Genomic DNA, 21,210 nt, shown 5'->3' with positions numbered 1-21,210 from the left:
ATTTAGCTGCTGCTGCACTTCTTTTGTCAGCTTTATACTCCATCTCCTCCGGCTGTAGCTGACCATGCATGGTCTTTTCATGTTACAGCCACATAGCCCTGCCCTCCTCCATTGTGCTGATCACGTCAACCGTAGGGGGTAATAATCTGCCCTTATGATTCTTTTGCACACAAATGCATCTTCAAGAAAAACTCAGACTCCAGCTTTAGCATTCATGTATTCACAATGTACTCCCTTTACAGATCTGCAGGCCCAACCCCTGGGCACTAGTGAAGGCACCTCAAGGTGCTAGGAAGACAGCACGATGGCAGGGGCCTCTGTGAAGGTGGCGGTACGCGTCCGCCCCTTCAATTCAAGGGAGATTGGAAAAGAAAGCAAATGCATCATTCAGATGTCTGGAAACACCACCAGTAAGTACAGTTACCTGAGTTTATTAGCTGTGAAAATGCAGTTTCAAGTTCAGTGAATGTTTTTATTGTCTGAGTTAAATGTTGACTTATGAAAATGAACACACACACAACTGCGAGGGTTTATAATTGTGTTGGCAGCAGCAGGCACTTACTGTTGGCAGCCATGTGTAAGGATGAGCCGGGGGGGGGGGGGGGGGGGGGGAGACCATCTCCAAGTTCAGGGCTTTTGGGTTCAAGCTTGTCTCGCTGTTCTGGCCTCTGACCTCCCTGTGTGACTCTGCAAATCCTTTTTTCTCCAGCGAAAAAGAAATCCTCTTCCAAGATGTGATATTATCTGAAAGTTCATATTCAGCTTTAACTTAAGAGGAAGGTTATTGAAAAAAAGTAATTCAGGGAAAATGTTCTCTTTTTGAGATTATTTATTCAGTAAGGTCTCCCAACTTTGCGATGATTGTAATGCGAATGTCTTCTATTTCTAAATAGAGCAAGGACAAATGGTGTAGGGCTGAGCAGTATAAGGATATATTCTTGATGTTTTCTCAGATTTAGGATATGGTTTTATCATGATATGGCACAGGGATCCCCAAAGTGTTGTGCCACTGCCACTAGGGGGCGCACAAGATAAAAAACAAAAACGTGTTGGTGGTTTGGAGTGTTTTTTAAGTGGGATTTTCCTACACAATAAAGACATATTAATAAACATTTCCTTTGTAAAATTAAAAATCAAAAGCTGACATATTAATTGATAAATAAATGTAAGCTATTCAAAATATGCCTCATCTTAAGATGAGGTGTAGAAGAAGTTATCTCCTACGCACTGTATGTGCTTTTTTTCCCGTGGGGAATTGGGGGTGCGTCAACACGGTTGGGATATAGAAGGAGATGCGCGGCCAAAAAAGTTTGGGAACCGCTGATGTCGCGTATCCATTACAGCAAAGTCATGTTATTTTATGCTTACCTAAGTATTCTAATATTTGCCTTCAAGTATCATATCCACAATATTGCTGATTATTTATCGAAAAGGTAATTATGTTAATAGTTTATTGAGGAACCAATTGTTAGCCCCACATCAGTGACACAATACCCGATTTAAGGTATTTGTTCAAACACACTGTGAAATTATATTTTGTCTGTGTGGTAAATTACCCACACTTGAACATCATGCTATAAGTGACGGAATTGCTTGCATATTTCAAATCTATTTTTTAAATATATTTTTTTTATGGCCGGATACAAAATTGATACTTGTGATAATTAAGTTCTATGTTTTTAAATTTGTTTAAAACAAAAAAAAGCCAAATATACAGTTAAACCAATTCTGCCAGATGCTTCTGAAAGAAACATATCCATTTTCTTTGTAGAAAAAAAATCCATGTTAATATATCGACGCCACCTGTTGTAAATGAAGCTGGAAAATGACGATTCAGAAAGTTTTACTGCGCCATGTTTTGTGTAGGTTTCAGCCTGAGGTGTAGTGTGCCCCACCTTCCTTGGATTAGACGTTGTACACAGAGGACGCTGGTTGAGAGGAGACTGGAAAGATACTCGATATGTAGTCTGCTTAGGAAGTTAAAGCCATTGGTCAATAATTGATGAGGCTTTTTGAAATATTTACTGTTTGGCCTAATTTAGCCACCCTCCCCTCCCTCGTGTCACAGGTGACAAGACGACAAGCCGGGTGGCATATTTGAACTTTGTGATTTATCTGAATCCGTTTTGGACTGGACTCAAATTTCAACACTTTTAATCCTAGAAAACCCTAAATGTTTTTTTTTTTCTCTCCCTTAAGGTTTTCACAGCATGATTTTGATTAAATAAAACAGGGTGAGACTCAGAGAAAGAGTTGTGTTAGTGCCTTGGCAGAGCTGCTCCTTCTGTCTGTACAGTGGACAAAGAGCGTTTTACTGTCAGCACTGCAAACTTGGCTGGAGGGATCCTCGTCCGAAGGGATTATATTGACAGCGTACGGAACAGCGAGATGTCCTTGGAGAGTTCCTATGTGTTCTCTCTTGAATTTGATTTCACATTCAAGAGTCAAGTTGTGTTTTTATAGCACCGTTTTAGATAAAACCATGCTTCACGTGACTATAAAATGATAGAAGGCAATGATGTGCATGTATGCATCCATGGAAATGTGTGCAGGTACATTGATAAATGAATATAAAGTACGTACAGCTGAAAGTTTGACAGTATGTTAACAGTACTAGAAAACATGTTGTTTCCACAAAGCCTCTTTCAGCGAGAGTGCAGGTCTTTCAGCAGAGCAGATTGTTCTCAGCACTCAGTCAATGGCTCTGGATGTGGACTGGAGGATGTGAGCTGACTGATGTCATGAAAAAGCCCTTTGGTTCCAGCGTTTGGAGGAGTTACAGAGGCAGGGTCTGACACGCTATAAATGCCCCCTTGTCTTTTAGGCTGGGGATGAGGAAAGGAAGAAGAAAACGTTTTTTTTCCTTCTTCTTCTTTTTGTGCATCTCTGCTTTGTGTGCATGGGTCAATAGCCCAGTTCCCACAATCCCACAATGCAGAAGAACCCCCCCCCCCACATACAAACACACACACACACACACACACACACACACACAGACCGGCTAACACTGACACCAAACTTAATTAAGATGCGGGGGGCAGACTTTAAGGCATAATGCACCTCTTGTTATGGAGTGCTACAGAGTGGAGGTCTTCGCAGCTCCAAAAATTCATGCCTGAAGCTTAAGAGACCCGTAAATATACCGTCCTGAATGGAACTGGACCGATTCTTATGAGGAAACTGAGAGCACCGCCGCCAGAACTGGTAAACTCTGGCCCCGATCATGCTGAGCCCCAAGCGACACAGACTCGAACTTCACTGTTTTAAGAGTTGCTCACTCATATTACTAATACAACTTAAAAGTTGCATTCTTTTGCGGCGCCGCCTGACTTTGACATGACTCAGATTCCTTATCAAGAAAGTTGTTGATACAAATAAAAAGTATATTTTCTGTTATTCAGAGTGGCTAATCCCCTCATAAGTCCACTTGTCAGTTTGCAGACATTCTAAAATCACATATTTCCTTGCTTGCACCACACGTTTCACAGCAACTTTGCACTTGGGTTGAAACTTTACATCTTGCGTGTAGCATAATAGCAAAAACAAACATACCTTTGACTGTCTGACAGTTTGACGGATCTTTGGAGCTCAGTTCAGTCTCTGTTAGTACACATTCGTGCATTGGGATCACAATTAGAAGTCACAAATAGAAACACTTTTCCATGCCTTCAGAGACCCATGAAGACCTCCACACTACAGAGTGCAGCAGGGATGATGTATATTTATTGGCAAACTTCACCATGTGTTCTTTGGTAGGTAGGTAGAGGTACAAAGCAAACACTGCGCTACGAACGAGCTACACCATAGACATATGACTGAAGCGTCACCAAATAACTTGGCATTTTTTTTTTGTGTGTGATGACTTTTTCCCCAACAACCCCTGTGGTCTTGGACTCTTCGCAATCAACATTTTAAGACATGCAAATGCTTCAAAATACATGAGTTTAGTATTTACTGAGGTATTTTTTTTCAGCTGTAGAGCAAAACATTTAATCACCTTAAGCCTGTGTGAATTACAGAATTCATTTCAGGCATTTTACTAAAAAAACTTATTAGATGCAAATACTTCATCACATTAACTGTATTAAATTAAATGTTTCTATCCCACCACAGTGGGATGTTGCATGAGCAACATTAGTGAATATAAACATTCCCTGGAAAACAAATTCCATTCTTATTAGGGAGAGTGGAGAACAGTCATGTTGTTCGGATTTTAGACAGAAGTGAAGAGCATGTTTGCATATCAATGACAGCTGATTGTCTGTTGGTGAATTTTATCCAATAGGCATATACTTTATAAACTTCGGTGCACATCCAACTTGAAACAGCAGACAAGCGCCTTAAAGCCAGGCCTGAGAATAGCATCTATGAGTGTCTCTGCCTGCCTCTGTCAATGCGTTCACACCCCTGGTGTCAGACCTGCTGACACAGCCACATTTCCTCTCCTATTGACTGGGGCAGGTCACCCGTGACAGGCTGACCAGCATCAATCAGCCCCAATTATGAAGAACCAGCAGCTATGACTAACACAAACAAGCAATGTATCATAAAAGGGATGACAAGAGTATGAGTAATATCTCAGCTGCAGCAGATAAACCCCTGTAATAAGGATAAATGGTGTGAGGTGTAGGTGTGTCTTACAGGGATGGTGACAAGCAGTGGGGTCCAGAAACTTGAGTGTATTTTATTGAAGCCAACTCTAAATTTTTGCAATCAAAATGAAATATCACTGATCTGATGTTGATGTCACGACTGTTGTCAGACATTTCTTTTAAAAGTTCTTATTGACAAAGTACCCTATGTGTTGTCAAGGTGATGCAGCATGTTGATCATTAAAATAAATTTGGAATTTCCCCTTCTAGTGTGTAATGTGCATGAAGTGCAAAAGTAATATGTTGTGTAATTTGTAATGAATAACAAGATGTATAGTTGTGGAGCACCACAGACCTCCACCAAGGTCCGTGTAATATTTCCTGACAGACATTAAAATGTCCAAATCCGCCCAAGAACTGTGATGGATTCTTCCTTGGCTCATCCTCCAGACCCCCACCAAGTTTGATTGTATTCAACTTAGCTGTTTTTTCAATAATCCTGAAAACTGAAATACACATTGTGCATAACAAAAACAACTCCTGAATCGAGAAATGGTTATGAATAAAGTTTTTATACTGGGTTCAAATATCAGGAAGGGTTATCTGTGTAAAGAAGCTGCTGTGGCTTAACATTTGCCCAGTTAAGTTCAGAACTAATTGGGAGCTTGGTTATATTTAATGAACATTACCAAGGTCTGCTAATAAATTTGGTCTGACCCACTGACTTTAATTAACAGGAGAAGCCACGGTTGGAAGTGTCTGAAGCCTGCAGTTTTGCCAGTGGTCAGCAGGGGGTGACTTGTTTGATAATGAGCTGATTTCTCGTTTGATTGATTGCCTCATTAAAAATCGTACGCAAGAGTTTATATTCTCAGTTGATTGCTTTCTTGACTGTAACATGATGTTACTACTGTAAATGATGGTCCTGTTTACAGTGGAATAGACCGGGGTTTATCTGCTGCAGTGGAATAGACAGTGAAGCAGGGTAGGATTTAAGGCATGGCACCATATGACTGACAAGTCACTGCCACGGTAGTGTGTCTTTTTCTCAGTGTGAGGCTGCCCCTCACTCCACGTCAGCTTCAGTGGTTCCTCCAGATGCGAAACGCAAAGATGGCAACAGCCAAGACACTAAAGTCAGTGCTTTAAATCTCAGTCCACAAATCCACAATCCAAATCACTTGTGCTCGGTTTACCCTGTGGACATTGTCAGAATCAAATAGGTATATTTGTGTCTCTTTGTTAAATATTAGAATTGAATTGACTAAATATTTTATAGCCTGTACAATTTTTGAAAAAAAAAAATCTAATTGCAATTACTTTATTTTGTATCTTGCGATATCTTAGGTAATGTTCAGTTTGACATCATTATTCTCATTTTCAATGAAAATCCCTCTAAAATGATAGTGGTATGATTTTCATGGGCATTTGTGTCAGATAAAGATGTTCTTAAGTCTGTAGAACATTAATAGGTGTAGGCAGGACATCTCTGCAGCACCAGATTCCTGCCACTGGAAATTTACTATGTGATTTATTTGGATTAACTGTGCGGCCCTTTAGCAGGCCTCCATTCACTTTGCTCTATCATGAAACAGTATATTTAGTTTGAGGTATTGAGGCACTGCTAGAAGAAAAACAAGCTTCTGTTGTACCCTGTCCAATAATGTTTGCCCCCCCAATGACACGACTCCCAGACCGAGCTTCATCCATAACTTCAACACTATGCAATTAAGAGGCGGTTCCATCATAAAGGGCCTGCAGTAAAGGGGAACATGATGAAGAGTAGAGACGTGCTCTGTGTGTTTAAAATGTGGCCTCAGGTAGAGATTACTCTGACGCGCACACACAGCAAACGAGCTCTGACGTCTGATTGCGATTTAAGTACCCAGCAGAGGCCCATGCCTCACCGTGGCATTCACGTATGCTGCCAATCACCACCACTCTAAAGTCATTTCCTTATCTACAAGCCAGCTTTTGTCCCCGGTCTTGTATGAATCAGGGATGAGTAAGCAAAGAGATGAGTTCTTCCTGTTGAGACTCTGCTTCTGTGTTGTCAGATCTTGATCTTTTCATTTCAGAGTTTTTGTTAAGTAATCAAGTTTCCTTTTGAATGTACTTTCGTCTTCATGATAAACGCGTATTTGAAAGAACTAAACCAACCTAATTTCTCATGACGAGCATGGTGGTATTTACTGAGATAGTTTATGCCATAGAACAAACCATGAACGTATCTTAAGCTTGAGTTAATCACAGACCCTATCTCAGGCATTCAACCAGAAACCCTTCCAAACAAGCTCTGAACTTGAGGTCGAGGGAACTGGACGTTCAACAAGGAGCATGCTTACAAATTTTAGAACGCTAGCTTAGCGGACATCTTCTGTCATGCTAGAAGAATAGACTGAAATACCAGCTTGAGTTGCACCAATCCAAAATTTTAGTTCCAATCTAGTTTCCGTACATATCTGCGGAATCATGAGGCTGTGGTAAACCACATAACACGTCTTATTAGAGGAGAAAAATTAATTAAAAGCCTTAAATTTGAAAGTATTCCTATGTATGAACTGATGATAGGTTTCATGTTATGGTCATGTTGCAGCCCAAGCTACAGTACTGCATGGAGTAAAATCTGGATTAGTACGTGGATCTGCACTGCGATCCAAATGGGATATCTAATCTGTATTATCAGCAGTAGTTGCGTCATCAATATCAATAAGACAATTGCTCTGTAGTTTGATTTAAACTAATTGAATGCTCGCTGCCATGGCAACAGATAACAAATGTACAAAGTATATTTAGATCATGATCACAAACATTATTCTGTCGAAAGTGAATTGTTTCTGGCCTCTTTTAGCTAAAGTGCAATTGTCACATTTTAATTGTAAATTGAACACGCACAGAATTAACTGGAACTTCAAATGATGTCTGATGTCATGGCACATTACAGTAAAAGAGCATGTGTGACAGGAAAAGTTGCAACAGGGAGAAATTAGCAGTCAGGAAAAGGCTATTGTGATTAATGGCTTTACTTTATCTATCGTCCAGAATACCTGCTGGACACGACATTCCCAGTAAGAAGGCTTCATCTCTTTGTCACGGGGAAGAATGAGTCTGAAACCCTAAACCCGCATCAGCCACTCTGGCCTGTATTTCTATATACATATATTATTGACTGCATCTGTGTTAGCAGAGAAATGTTGCCTGGAGCTCGTGGAGCAGGGAGGAAGTTTTTTTCACAGCTTGTGTTACCCGACTGCAGTTTATTTGTCTCCGGTGTGGCCGCACCACCAGTTGAATCTGGACGTGACTCCCTCTGATCACCATAATTACAGTAAAACTTGGGTTTGCTTAAACCTTTCGGGGCCATATTGGTGGGTTCAGCTGTCCAGCTGCATGACAGCTGGGCTACTTTCAAAACCATCTTGTCAGTCTTGATCTGCAGCAACATGAAACATCAGAAAAGCTTACTGAATAAATGTTAATTAGATGGAGACTTCTTGTATCTGAGTCTTGAGGATGCAGCCATCCAACTTTTCAGTCCCAATACCAACACAGATGCCCTGTCCTCGTTGATATCACATACTGATTGGAAGTCAATGTTTAATTCACAAGTTGGATATGTTGATGAGACTGGCAATATCAGACTTAACATAATTAAACAGTGCTCCCCTAACATTAAAACAAAATGTAACAAATATATATGTACAAAATGGATTTCTGGAATTGGTGTTTCTATTAAAGTAATAAATAATCAGGAGCAAGCGGCAAGTAAGAAAAACTTCAAAAGTTAACTCAAGTCAATTTTATTTCTATGGCGCCAAATCACAACAAAAGTTATCTCATGACACTTCACAGGTAGAGCAGGTCCAGTACCACAGTCCAATGAATCTACACCCAACAATTCTCCATCAGCAGCACATCCTGCAACAGTGGTGACGAAAACCTTCCTTTCAACAGGCAGGAACGTCGAGCAGATCCAGGATCAGTGGGAACGGCCCTTTGCTTTGACCGGTTGGGGGGAAAGAGAGCAGGAGAGCGGGGCAGAGACAAAGATAGATAGATAGAAAGACAGCCATACAGAAGGAAAGAGAGGGACAGAGATAAAGAAAGAGAAGGGGGAGGGAAGAGACTGATGGACAGAGGGGATGTGAGCAGGTGGTGCTTCGGGTGGCCGATTGAGCCTCTTCAGGTCTGTGGCCTCCTCCAGCAGCACCCGGGATCTGGGATGAGGGGAGCCCGAAGGCTCTGGAGAAGACTCCGCAAAACTACTCATCCTTTTGATTGAGCTCCCTCCATTCCATTAGCTCTCTTTCTGGTAACAAGCCAGCAGCTTATCTGGCACACTGCTGATACATGGATATGGATGTGTAGAATTGGTTGCATTTTCACTAATATTCAATCGAGCAATTTTAGTCAGTGTTTGGATGACGCACTCCATCAATATTAGGTTGGCTAACTCCTACTGAGCCTTTGTAAAATTGTTCTAAAATAATTGCAAACGATAGACCTAACATCCTGTCACTCAGGCTTTGCAAGCCTCCCTGTAAAAAAACACATTACTGTGATACTCATTACTGTTGATTTTATCATTATATCTTTTCTGATGCTGATTCCGACATCCATTTGGCTTGTTGAACCTGAGAGCCGAGCTTGACAAGTGACTGTGGAAAGATGAGCACGCTCAGTCTGGCTAAAATGGCTGTTGCACAAGAGAAAGCTGATAGTCAACATCACTGTCTTTTACATCTGGCGCCACCATCAGGGCAAATTGTACATTTTGAATTGAATTAAATTGGAAGCAAACCAAGGATATTAAAGTTGCCTCCTCTTTATCTTTCCTTCCCCCCGGTTGACAGTTGCAGCCCCACAGAGCCAGCTGCATGGCAGTGCTAATTTTTAATCTTGTCTTTGGTGTTCATAATCTCTCTGGTGCTCACATAAATTTAAATGTTTCCTCAGGGCCCTGTGTTCATCTTCTTAAAAGTGTTCCCATTCCTCCTATGATTGATGTTATGTTTTACACTAAAGAAGCAACTCAGATCATTTCAGCTCTGTTAGTGCGATATCACATGAGCCCAGTTCAGATAGAGTCTCCTGTGGGCTGCGCTCACCCTCCCTCTGAACTGTGCTTCTTGTCCTGTCTTTCAGCCATCATCAACCCCAAGCAGGCCAAAGACAACAAGAGCTTCAACTTTGATTACTCCTACTGGTCCCACACCACGGTAACTCTTCCTGCACCCCTGCAGAGCAGACATATTTTTACTACAGGACTGTGTACTGTTACAGTAGGCATTTGTATAATATAACATTTTTTACATGGCTAATCATTGTTTTCTGTCCCCAGCCGGAGGATGTCAATTATGCCTCTCAGATGCGAGTCTACAAGGACATTGGAGAAGAGATGTTACTGCACGCCTTTGAGGGCTACAACGTCTGCATCTTTGCTTATGGTCAGACAGGTGCTGGCAAGTCTTACACCATGATGGGGAAGCAGGATGTCAAAGATCAACAAGGAATCATTCCCTTGGTACACACTTGTTAGGATTTTTAGTCCAGTACAGAAACTACATCAAAGTACATTGGCAAGTATTTGCCAGATTTAATAGTTTTTAAATAATGTTTTCCTCCTTCCAGCTGTGTGAAGATCTTTTCACTAAAATCAATGACAATACAGACAACAGCATGTCTTACTCTGTGGAGGTAAGCCTGGGTCCCCTCTCCTCTCTCATCTGTCATGGACCTTTCTAAAGATCCGTGCTAATCCTTGAATTCTCATTAGGTAAGCTACATGGAAATCTACTGTGAACGTGTCAGGGACTTGCTGAACCCCAAAAACAAAGGAAACCTGCGCGTTCGAGAACATCCTCTGATGGGACCCTACGTGGAGGACCTGTCCAAGCTGGCTGTCACCTCCTACAATGACATCCAGGACCTGATGGACTCTGGCAACAAGGCCAGGTGATTACCTGATCGAAGGACTCGTATTCTAACTATACTTATGAACTGATAATGAATTACATTCTCTCTCCCTGCAGGACTGTGGCTGCTACCAACATGAATGAGACCAGCAGTCGCTCCCATGCTGTCTTTAACATCATATTCACTCAGAAACGCCATGATGCAGAGACTGATAATACCTCTGAGAAGGTAGACAGATTCTCTACTAAGCTCTTGTGTGCCACTCATCTGTAAAGTGATTGATGGCACTGATTCAAATCTTTACTTGGTGTAATTAGGAAATCGTTGATGGCTGAAATTTCGTAACAATGTATATTTAATGAAACCCGTCTCTTGAGGAATAATGATCTCTTTTTCATGTCAGCTAATAAGTTGAATTTTATTGGGTGGATTTAATGTTCTGTTCCAGGTCAGCAAAATAAGTTTGGTGGATTTGGCTGGCAGTGAGAGGGCTGATTCTACTGGAGCCAAAGGAACAAGACTTAAGGTGAAAATGTTTGCCTTTATTGCAATTTTGGATATACAAAAACAGGCCTGAAACACAAATACTAGACAGGAAAAAGAAAAAAGAACATTAAACAACCGATTTTTTGTGTTTCTTTTCAATGTCATCCTTCTCTGACATAGGAGGGAGCAAATATTAACAAATCTCTAACCACACTGGGGAAAGTTATCTCTGCCTTGGCAGAAGTGGTAAGGATTGTATTTTTGCACTGCTTGTTGGAAGGTAAATCAGATTATATGTGCTAAAGATTAATTAATTTTCTTGTGTATTTCATTTTAGGATTCAGGCCCCAATAAGGTAATGATCTCATATGTTATTTTTGTTTTTGTTTTGTTTTGTTTTTCCTAAATGCAGATAAGAACCCTAATTTTAATTTGTATTTCTATTTAACACAGAATAAAAAGAAGAAGAAAGTGGAAAGCTTCATTCCCTACAGAGATTCAGTGTTGACCTGGTTACTTAGAGAAAATTTGGGTATGAACAAATTGGAATGAATGTCAATTTAAAATTCTCAGTGGACTGAGCCCAAAGCATTCTAATCCACCTTTTTGTACATTGTGTCAGGTGGGAATTCTCGCACTGCGATGGTGGCTGCCCTGAGTCCGGCAGACATCAACTATGATGAGACGCTCAGCACACTCAGGTGGAGAGCAGATTTATGTCATGGGGGCAAACAGATCTTACCTCCCACACAGCCATTAAATGTGGCTTTGAAGAATATTGAAGCCAGTGACTCCAAAGTGCTGCATAATCTACATTTTCCTCGCGGCTTGCATCAGTTTCACACTTTAAACGCCTTTCATGAGTTGCAGCTGCAGCGCCATATGTGTGAATGTGTGATATCAGGGCAGTTGTGGATGTGTATGCTTTGTTGTCCCCTTCCTCAACTGTGGTCTCATTTATACTCACAGGTATGCAGACCGCGCCAAACAGATTCGCTGTAACGCCGTCATCAATGAGGATCCCAACAACCGACTGGTGCGTGAGTTGAAAGAGGAGGTGTCGCGTCTCAAGGAGCTCCTCTACGCCCAGGGCCTGGGTGATATCATTGAGAGTAAGGGCTCCTTTTTTGGGTTGACTTGACTCTTAGTGTAGTCTCTAGATTTAGATTGCACACATTTTTCCCAAAGATAAACCATGAGACCCATCTCAGCTAACACAGCCACCCCTCCATCTTCTCTCTTCTCTGAAACCTTTTGTGTGCCAGTGTGTGCTCAGATACCAGGAGTAAGTTAACTGAAAAACTTTACACCAGAGATTATCATAGTTGAATTCTCTAGAGTGGGGCTGTAGGCAACCAAATATAATCTTGACAAATTTTAAATTGACTTGTGCGGATGCTTGTTGGGGGTGTCTCTATGTGGTTGCTCAGGACAGTCTTTGCTAAAAATTCTGAGAGTTTCTCTTGTATGATTTTTAAGAGAACGCAGCCGCAGCTATTTTCCCATGAATAATGACTAAACTGCTGTAGTGACAGTTCAGCCATAAAACAGGTCCAAAAGAAATGGATCAGTAACTTTGTTAATATGCGTCACAAGCAGACGCACACAGCGCAGCAGGACCTGCTGTGACGGACAGTAGGAGGGCAGTAGCCTGGGGCAGCTTCTCTTAGTGAGGCTAGCAGCTACGTTCAAATGAGATGAGATGTCAATCTGCGCTGCTCTAATATTATCATATGAACTCTGTTTTTTTTAAGGGTGGTAGCTAATTCATGACGGAATTTTCCTTTACAAATGATGTACATGGCAGATTTATTGGATGAAGATCATAAACAACATCCAGTTGTTACAAATTACCACACCCCCCCCCCCCCCCCCCCCACACACACACACACACATACACTTATTCTGGTTTCTGTAAATCATGTCTGAGATGTTTTAGGGGAGAGTATATCAACCAGCCAATCGACCCACTCACCAAAAGACAACAGCCCTATTCTGGAGACTATGGAGTGAGCAGAAAAGGGCAGCAATTTATGTTGGTTCCCCAAAATAGACTGAAAATAGTATGTAGGCTAGCATTGGCTTCTGGGGCTAGCCAAGACAAGCTTACTCATTTAGCCATGCAAAAGTGCTGCTTCTACTGTTCTCAGAGCTGCACGACACCATCAGAGAGAACACAAGCAGAAATATCTTCGGTTGGTTTCTAAGAGCTGCACAGTACTCCGTGGAGGATGGGTCAAACACACGGCACTAATTTAATGATATCAAGACTTCTTCTTCCTCTCATGTTCTCTTTCTGGTTTGCCATCTGAAAAAGATGGCGCCACAGTGATGTCATCTAGGTTATCTCAGCAGGGTTTTTGTTGCAACAGAAAGCCTGCTCTGTGGACCAATGACCAATGTGGGCCTTTATTAGGCACAGAGAGTCTGATGAAAAGATACCATAGAACTCTGTTAAGGGAAATGTAGAATCTAGAGTTTGACATACACCAGGGAATAAAATTACATGTCAGTACTGTTAGAATAACCCATCTAACCTATGTGATGGGTCAAGCTGTTTAAAAACATCAATAACACATGAATGCTTCTCTTTTGAAAGGTGTTGGACTTCTGAAACACAATTATGCAAAATGGTGTTTTTTAATGTCTACTTGTGGCCTCACAGTTACAACACAAAATATATGTGTAAACATTGACATGGTCATGAGCGATTCAGCAACAAAATTACAGGATAAATTCATCAAAAATCCAGTCGAAGAGCTACAGGCAGTTGACAAATTTAAAGATTACCTGAATAATTGAGTGTGGAAACATGGCAGACTCGGGCCGAAGGAACCAGATCTTAACCCAATAAAACTATTGGACATTTTGAGATTCATGGGTCAGACACACATTCTCCACCACCTTCATCCAAACATCAAATTAGGAATATCTTTTGGAATATTGGTATTGTAGACATATTGATGCTCATTATTTGTTCAGGTGTTTGGCAAATCATAAGTGAATTGCATAAGTCCATGGACATGTTGTTATCAAGGTCTTACCCACTCTCTCTGTCTTTCTCTCTTTCTTTTTCTTTCTCTCTCTTTCTCTCAATTTATCCTCTCTTCTCCCAGCATTTCGAGGGTCTGGTGCTGAGATAGAGGGTTTGAAATGTGTGTTTTCTGGCTTTTGCTTTTGCTCTTGTGGCAGCTTAGCATCACATGCGCTTACTGTGAAAATAAATAGTAGCTTTTTGTGTTCTCTGCAGCACCACAGTATTAACAGGAATTGATCAGATTATTTTAAGTAATTTCTACTGAAATACAATTATTTTAATGTTTATGCAATAAAAATGCCGAGGGCTCATTTCAAGGTCTTGCCATTTTGGCTGTAATCCCCACTGTTTGGTCCACATGTGCAAAGTCATGGTGCTGTAGAGATTTGTGAATGGCTTCGTAGATGTGATATTGGTGGGATAAGCTTAATTAAAGTAAAGCACAGCCATACAATAGGCAGGTGTATCCAAATGGGGTATAAAGTTTTATCTCAACCATTAATTTCACCAATGTGGTGCAGCCTCACCTTCCCCTGCCAGGGTCTGTCTGGCTTTGTGGCAGCTATAACAGAAAACGATCAGTAAACACCAGATGATGATAATGCATCCTATGCACCTGAAGGAGCATATAATCATTTGCATTATATTAGCTTTATGAGGTAGTCACCTCATTTCTGCCATAAATTTTTACTGTCTTTCCATAATACATGACTTCATTAACTGCTCTGTGAAGGCGTTATTATGTGATCCATCTTGGCAAGCACAGTCTGTCCAGATGGATGGGTGTGATACACCTTTCATTTATTGCTCTGTGTTGCCATAGCAGCAGCTGCAGGCTACATGTTCTTTATTTTGGAGAATCTATCATCAGCTATACAAACTATAGACTATTTTGAAATGTACAAAACACATTAGTCATGATTAAAAACAGCTTTTACTTCCTGGTTCAACTTATAAAATTCCCAACAGAGAGATAGATTTCTTTTAGTATTTTTGCTAATTATAAAGAAAGCTGGGCAAAAATATTTCTGACGAGCGTTCAGATAATAATGTTTGAAAGATCTGGCTTCCAAGTGTTCACTGCAGGAAATACAACCTCATTACAAATTAGCCATTACGTCTCTTCACAATGGAGCCTTGCTTGTGTATTTCATTTTCCGCACATTTTATATTTCCCCTATAAGATGCTTGAAATGCCTCATTTAAGATTGTCAAAGTTAAATGGCCCAAGAACAGTGTATAGTTCATAGTATACACATTGCTTTTGCCCGTTTTCTTTGTCTTAAATGATACTGCACATGACACCTGGCTGAGGTTTTTGTATAATTGCTGTATTTTCTGTGAGACTTGTCGTGGCTTAATGATCTACCTTGTTGCATTTTTTTGGTTGGTCTTCCTTGCGCGTGGCTTTCTGCTGGCGCTGCCCTTGCTTATGTACAAGCAGTTTCAATTTCTCGTTAATTATATTTGTTTCAAGCCACATATCCTATTTCTTTTTCTTTTCTATTCTCCCTCCTCTTCTCCTCCTTCTCTGTCTGCATTTCTCCATTTCTTTACTTCCAATCATCGATTACCCAAACCCCACTTCCTGTATAAACCCTGCGCCCCCTCCCAACCCGACAGACCTATCCGATTACAAGAACAATAACAATAAAGGCCAAGCTGTGAATCAAAGGGATGATCTCTCCACAGTGACCAATGCCATGACGGGGATGAGTCCCTCTCCGTCTCTCTCTGCCTTGTCCAGCCGTGCTGGATCAATTGCCAGTCTGCACGACCGCATCATGTTCAGCCCAGGCAGTGAGGAGGCCATCGAGAGGCTGAAGGTAAACACTAGAAAACATACAGCACCAATTAAATGTAAGACTCCACTGTGAAATAATGACTGTGTGAGTGTTTTAGATGTTCCTAATGCTCATCAATATGTCCCAGGTTCTCTTCTAAAGTTTTAGTGGGGTTGTTGTAGTTCAAAGCCTTCAGCACCTACAGTGTGTTACCTTAGCTACATGACTCCCTTAATCAGCTGGACAGTTTCACTCAAACTGCAATTAATAGTGTTCATGTTGGGAACTATTTTAAATTGTAGATTTAGTGTTCTTGTGGGTATTGACAGCATCACAATGGTGTAAGTGGGCTGAGTGCAATCTACGGTAAAATACTGTTTGCATGTTCTTGTAATGATGGATTGGGTCATCTACTGCTTGTGATTGAGCTCTGTAGCACAGAGGATCCCCAGAAAACAAAGTTTAGTGGGGTAAATTAATCTAATTTTTCTTTTATTGATATATTCACAAAATAAAAAGGGAATGTGAACAGAATTATCCATCCGTCACTGTTTGAATGACTTACCACTGTCATTTCAAATGCCAGGAAACCGAGAAAATCATTGCAGAACTTAATGAGACTTGGGAAGAGAAACTTCGCCGCACAGAAGCCATTAGAATGGAGAGGTGAGCTATGCAGTCTTTTTGAGTCGCTGACAGTTACGAAACACTTAATGACTGATCTTGTTCTTATACGCTAAGAAATTATTAGTGGTCAGCACTGTTGCCTCACAGCAAGAAAATTCCTGGTTTGAGCCCCGGCTCAGGCACGAGATCTTTCTGTGTGGAGTCTCCATGTTCTCCCTGTTCCTGCTGGGTTCTCTCTGGTACTCCAGCTTCCTCCCACAGTCCAAAGACATCAAGAGGGGATGAGGTTAATTGAACATTCTAAATTGACTGTAGGTGTGACTGTGAGTGTGAGTGGTTGTCTGTCTCTATGTGTTGGCCCTGCAATGGACTGGCGACCTGTCCAGGGTGAAACCTGCCTCTCACCTGAAGGGAGCTGACCTCAGGCTGACCCCCCCCCCCCCCGTAACCTTTAAGAGGATAACCTGTAGAAAATGGATGGATGAAACTATTTTGTGAAAGCCTGTAAAAAATTAAAGGTGCTAAAATATAAAAACTGCTTGAGCAGTATGTATTTAGCAGAGGAAATGGGGGAGTTGCAGTGTGTTGACACACCAGTGTTCCACACTTTCATACAAAGTCTTTTGATGAGAGAGTAACATAAAGACAAATCAAACTTGCTCCACTGAGTCTTATGTTCATCCACAGAGAGGCCCTGCTGGCTGAAATGGGTGTAGCAATGCGAGAAGATGGTGGGACAGTTGGTGTGTTCTCCCCTAAGAAGGTAAGAATCCTGAGACATCTCCAAAACTGTTTAATGATCTAACTCTCACCATTTAAATTATTCACTGAAATGCTTCTTTATTTACCCTTAAGCCCTCTGATAGTCCCAGAAAGCCCCAGCCTGTGTTTATTGACACAGTTGGGCTATTTTCCCCTAACGAGGTTTGTTGCTCTGAAGTGTGTAAAGCTCCTTCTCTGAGTGCTCTGACTCTCATAGTCTGAGGCTGATCTGATGAGGGTTTATTCTTATCTTAAATCTACTTCATTATTATTTTTAGTCACTTCAAACACTCTTCCATCACACTGAAGGCAGGAGTGAGTGTAAACATGGGGAAAAGATAATGGTTGTGCCCCCATTTCAGTGATTTTGGCTGTGCCTGCAGCCCCGTAACATCTGACTGAGACTACATTAAAGAGTTGCACTGTGATGCTGTGGGAATGAATTTGGCTGCATGGTTTTAACTACAGTGCATCGTTTGATGTTTTTTCCTGGGAGACATCACTCCTCAGCACTGTGACTTGTAGTGTATGCCTATGTTATAATACCATATGGCTCATAAATGATTTATGTTAACAGCTAATAAAATGATTCCTTGTCTGTCAGACACCTCATCTGGTAAACCTCAACGAGGATCCTCTGATGTCTGAGTGCCTGCTCTACTACATTAAAGATGGAATCACCAGGTTGGATGTTGACAGGCTTTTTTCCTGTTTATTATCTGGATGGGAATATTAAACAAACAAAAAAAAAAAACACCCAAAACAACAGTCACTTAAATGAGGAAGAGCTTGGCGTTACAAAGACAAGAGTTTATACGTGAAGTCTGTTATTTTTTTTTTAGGGTGGGCCGTGTAGATGCCAGCAGCCGTCAGGACATAGTCCTCAGTGGCCACTTCATCAAGGATGAGCACTGCACCTTCACCAGTTCTACTGGCCCAGCGGGAGAAAGTGAGCCATCTTTATCTTGCTCCACAGGCTTGCTGTTTGTGTACTTAAGAGTTTAATATTGACAGACAGGTATTGATGTCTAATATTGGTCTCTCTGTTTCTAAGCAGCTGTTGTCCTCGAGCCCTGTGAAGGAGCTGAGACCTACGTCAATGGAAAGAGAGTGACAGAACCCACTGTACTCAAATCAGGTCAGTAAACTTCCTTGCTGTCTGACTCATCAGTATATTCTTAGGAACACCTTGGAGCATCAGGCATTTGTATGTCTGTATGTATGTATTTAAATTTTATATGTGCTGATCTTGAACACCGTTACAGGAAATCGCATCATCCTGGGGAAGAGCCATGTGTTCCGGTTCAATCACCCTGTTCAGGCAAGAGCAGAGAGAGAGAGGACTCCATGTGCTGAAACACCCGCCGAACCGGTGGACTGGGCCTTTGCCCAGAGGGAGTTACTGGAGAAACAAGGAATCGACATGAAGCAAGAGATGGAACAGAGGTACTTTTTTTGGAAGTCGTGAGACAAGGAATTTAATTCTATCAAGGATGTGCACTAAAAAGGACATATTGGGCCTCAGCACTGACATCTCAGCATTTTATGTGAAAATTCATTGTTCACTCTATCTTCAGGCTGCAGGAGTTGGAGGATCAGTATCGCAAAGAAAGAGAAGAGGCCAACAACCTTCTAGAGCAACAAAGACTGGTACAGTAAATTGCAGCCGCTGATTGACTGGACTCTCAAGGCATACTGAAGCTGGAGGAGACCAAGTCAATCATCATTATCCGCAGATCTGTCTATAGTATAGTGTTATGTGTGGGCATATACAACCATCAGCCAAGGCATTTAAACCACTGCGGTAAATCCCCCTGTCATGATGATTCTAATTAGTTTTTATCTAATCTGGGTCAGAGATGTGTCAGTTATTATTTTAACTGTCATTTTTGACGCTTTAGATTGTTGTGACAGTGAACTGTACCGGTCCATACTGGGAGCTGGTCGTAATGTTTTGTCATCTAGCTTCATATCAGTGGGTCGCACAAAATATTAGAAACACCTATCAGTAAAGCCCAGTAGAGTTCAGCACCACAGTGCCACAAAGTCAGCCTTTAAAAAGGACCATTAAGACAAATCAACACCTCCTTCAAACAGACTCAGTAAAAACTGAACATTGTAATTCTCATGAATTGGGATTTATTGCAGGGCTGTTGTCTTATACTTGATACCATACGTGCTAGTGGAATTAAATGCTTTGGGTATTTGAAATTTTTTTTTTTATATATGAACTTCCAGTGAGCACTTAAAGTTATGAAAGCAACAAATAGTATTTTGTTTTAAAAACTTGGATCTTAAGGGAAAATAAGCCATGCATATTTTTATACTATGTCATTGAAATTAGTTTGTTCATTCAATTATGATCTTTCTGTAAATAATTTGGTTATTTGTAGAGGACTAGACATTTTGACTTTGGTCCTCATAAATGGGTTCTTTGTCTAGGATTATGAGAGCAAACTGGAGGCTCTTCAGAAACAAGTAGAGCGTTATTACCCAGAAGCTCCAGAAGAAGAGGAGGAGCCAGAAGAAGAAGGTAGTACAATGTACCTCCGCAGTATGTTGTTGGTAAGCAATTAAGCACTAAATGATGACATGTGATGATTCCTGTGGTTCTCAGTGCAATGGACAGAGCGGGAACGGGAGCTGGCTTTGTGGAGCTTCCGTAAGTGGAGGTGTTACCAGTTCACCTCACTCCGTGACCTATTATGGGGCAATGCCATCTTCCTCAAGGAGGCCAATGCTATCAGTGTGGAACTCAAGAAGAAGGTCCATAATGTTCATGTCATCAAATACTTAAATGTATCCACAAAAAAATGTTACTCTCCAACTCTAACCATGCTTTCTGCACGCTTGCAGGTCCAGTTCCAGTTTGTGCTGCTGACAGACACTCTGTACTCGCCCCTCCCTCCAGACCTGCTCCCCCTAGAGGCAATGAAAGACAGAGAGAAGCGACACTTTCCACGAACCATTGTGGCTGTGGAGGTTCAGGATCAGAAGAATGGAGCCACTCACTACTGGACATTAGAAAAACTCAGGTACATGAGCATGCTATGAGAACAAGGCCTAAAAGTGTTGCTGCCATGAATTCAGCTTTCGTTTCACCCTTTCAGTATAATAATCCCGTGGACTTCTCCTTACAGTGCTCATGAAGTCAGTTTATTTAGCTAGAAATATTTTTTTCAAAATAATCAAACCCCAAACAAACAGTAGAAAACAAAAAGAATGATTTCTATGTCAGTGTGATGGATGGATTTCATTAAAAGAACATGCTTTGCATCTTTTTGGTCATGTGTGGATTGATGTTGCATGTTGCAGGCAGAGACTTGATCTTATGAGAGAGATGTATGACCGTGCTGCTGAGGTGCCCGGCAACACCACTGAGGAAGGTGAAAATGTGATGACAGGAGGCGACCCCTTTTATGACCGCTTCCCCTGGTTCCGTCTGGTCGGCAGGTAAATTTTTCACAGCACCTTTGTCCCTTTACAGTACTGGAGGTGAGAGGCGATCATTCATCCTGAGGTCATGTGCTGTAAACAGCAGTGAACAAATAGCTAGCCAGTGTTGAGTGTACTTGTCATTCATGATGATGGGAGGTTGTTTGCTTTAACTGTCAACCGATGTTTAATGATGGAGACACCAGCAGTCTGCAGCCCACTTCATTATGTGTCTTTGTCATCTACATGCAGATGTTACCAGTGGCGTCACTTGTCATGTCAAGTAAAGTTCAACATCTGCATGAAGGATTTATTCATTAAAAGGTCATTGCAAATGTAAAGGTCTCTAAAAAAAACCAAAAACCTTTGCGGTGTATTTTTTATAACTGAAAAGTTACCGCCAGTACAATCGATGAAGTCCCCTCTTTTTATGATAATCAGTGTGAATGTGTTAGTTCCTGACCAGGAGCTTGAAGTGAATCCCCAAAGGATGGATTTCACTGCCAGTCGAAAGGATTGGTGCATGCTTGTTGCTGAATCTTATCCAACAGGAACTGGAATAATAGACTAT

General features: G+C 41.3%; 1 protein-coding gene across 14 annotated transcripts in view; it reads left to right on the top strand.

Annotated features, from left to right (window-relative positions):
* The window catches only part of kif1aa (kinesin family member 1Aa), a 42,250-nt gene that overhangs the window by 1,821 nt on the left and 19,219 nt on the right, over window positions 1–21,210 (top strand). For 8 of the 14 annotated variants that reach the window (XM_086225041.1, XM_086225045.1, XM_086225048.1 and 5 more), the window contains exons 2-26: window positions 243–410; window positions 9,738–9,811; window positions 9,934–10,116; window positions 10,224–10,289; window positions 10,369–10,547; window positions 10,625–10,736; window positions 10,957–11,034; window positions 11,175–11,240; window positions 11,332–11,349; window positions 11,448–11,526; window positions 11,617–11,695; window positions 11,964–12,106; window positions 14,111–14,149; window positions 15,724–15,857; window positions 16,402–16,481; window positions 17,130–17,205; window positions 17,809–17,888; window positions 18,047–18,153; window positions 18,259–18,342; window positions 18,470–18,650; window positions 18,782–18,854; window positions 19,647–19,737; window positions 19,822–19,970; window positions 20,061–20,239; window positions 20,520–20,657. In XM_086225041.1, the coding sequence (XP_086081167.1) occupies window positions 305–410; window positions 9,738–9,811; window positions 9,934–10,116; window positions 10,224–10,289; window positions 10,369–10,547; window positions 10,625–10,736; window positions 10,957–11,034; window positions 11,175–11,240; window positions 11,332–11,349; window positions 11,448–11,526; window positions 11,617–11,695; window positions 11,964–12,106; window positions 14,111–14,149; window positions 15,724–15,857; window positions 16,402–16,481; window positions 17,130–17,205; window positions 17,809–17,888; window positions 18,047–18,153; window positions 18,259–18,342; window positions 18,470–18,650; window positions 18,782–18,854; window positions 19,647–19,737; window positions 19,822–19,970; window positions 20,061–20,239; window positions 20,520–20,657 (2,594 nt within the window). In that variant the 5' untranslated portion in view covers window positions 243–304. The remainder of the gene's footprint in view (window positions 1–242; window positions 411–9,737; window positions 9,812–9,933; window positions 10,117–10,223; window positions 10,290–10,368; window positions 10,548–10,624; window positions 10,737–10,956; window positions 11,035–11,174; window positions 11,241–11,331; window positions 11,350–11,447; window positions 11,527–11,616; window positions 11,696–11,963; window positions 12,107–14,110; window positions 14,150–15,723; window positions 15,858–16,401; window positions 16,482–17,129; window positions 17,206–17,808; window positions 17,889–18,046; window positions 18,154–18,258; window positions 18,343–18,469; window positions 18,651–18,781; window positions 18,855–19,646; window positions 19,738–19,821; window positions 19,971–20,060; window positions 20,240–20,519; window positions 20,658–21,210) is intronic. The other 6 variants (XM_086225055.1, XM_086225047.1, XM_086225044.1 and 3 more) reach the window with 2 other exon arrangements.

Source organism: Aulostomus chinensis, chromosome 14, assembly GCF_037954235.1.
Source record: "Aulostomus chinensis isolate RoL2024-O1b breed Wild chromosome 14, RoL_Achi_v1.0, whole genome shotgun sequence".
Taxonomy (NCBI): Eukaryota; Metazoa; Chordata; class Actinopteri; order Syngnathiformes; family Aulostomidae; genus Aulostomus; species Aulostomus chinensis.
Note: the sequence above shows the minus strand (reverse complement) of the source record. Positions and strands in the feature narration are given on the sequence as shown.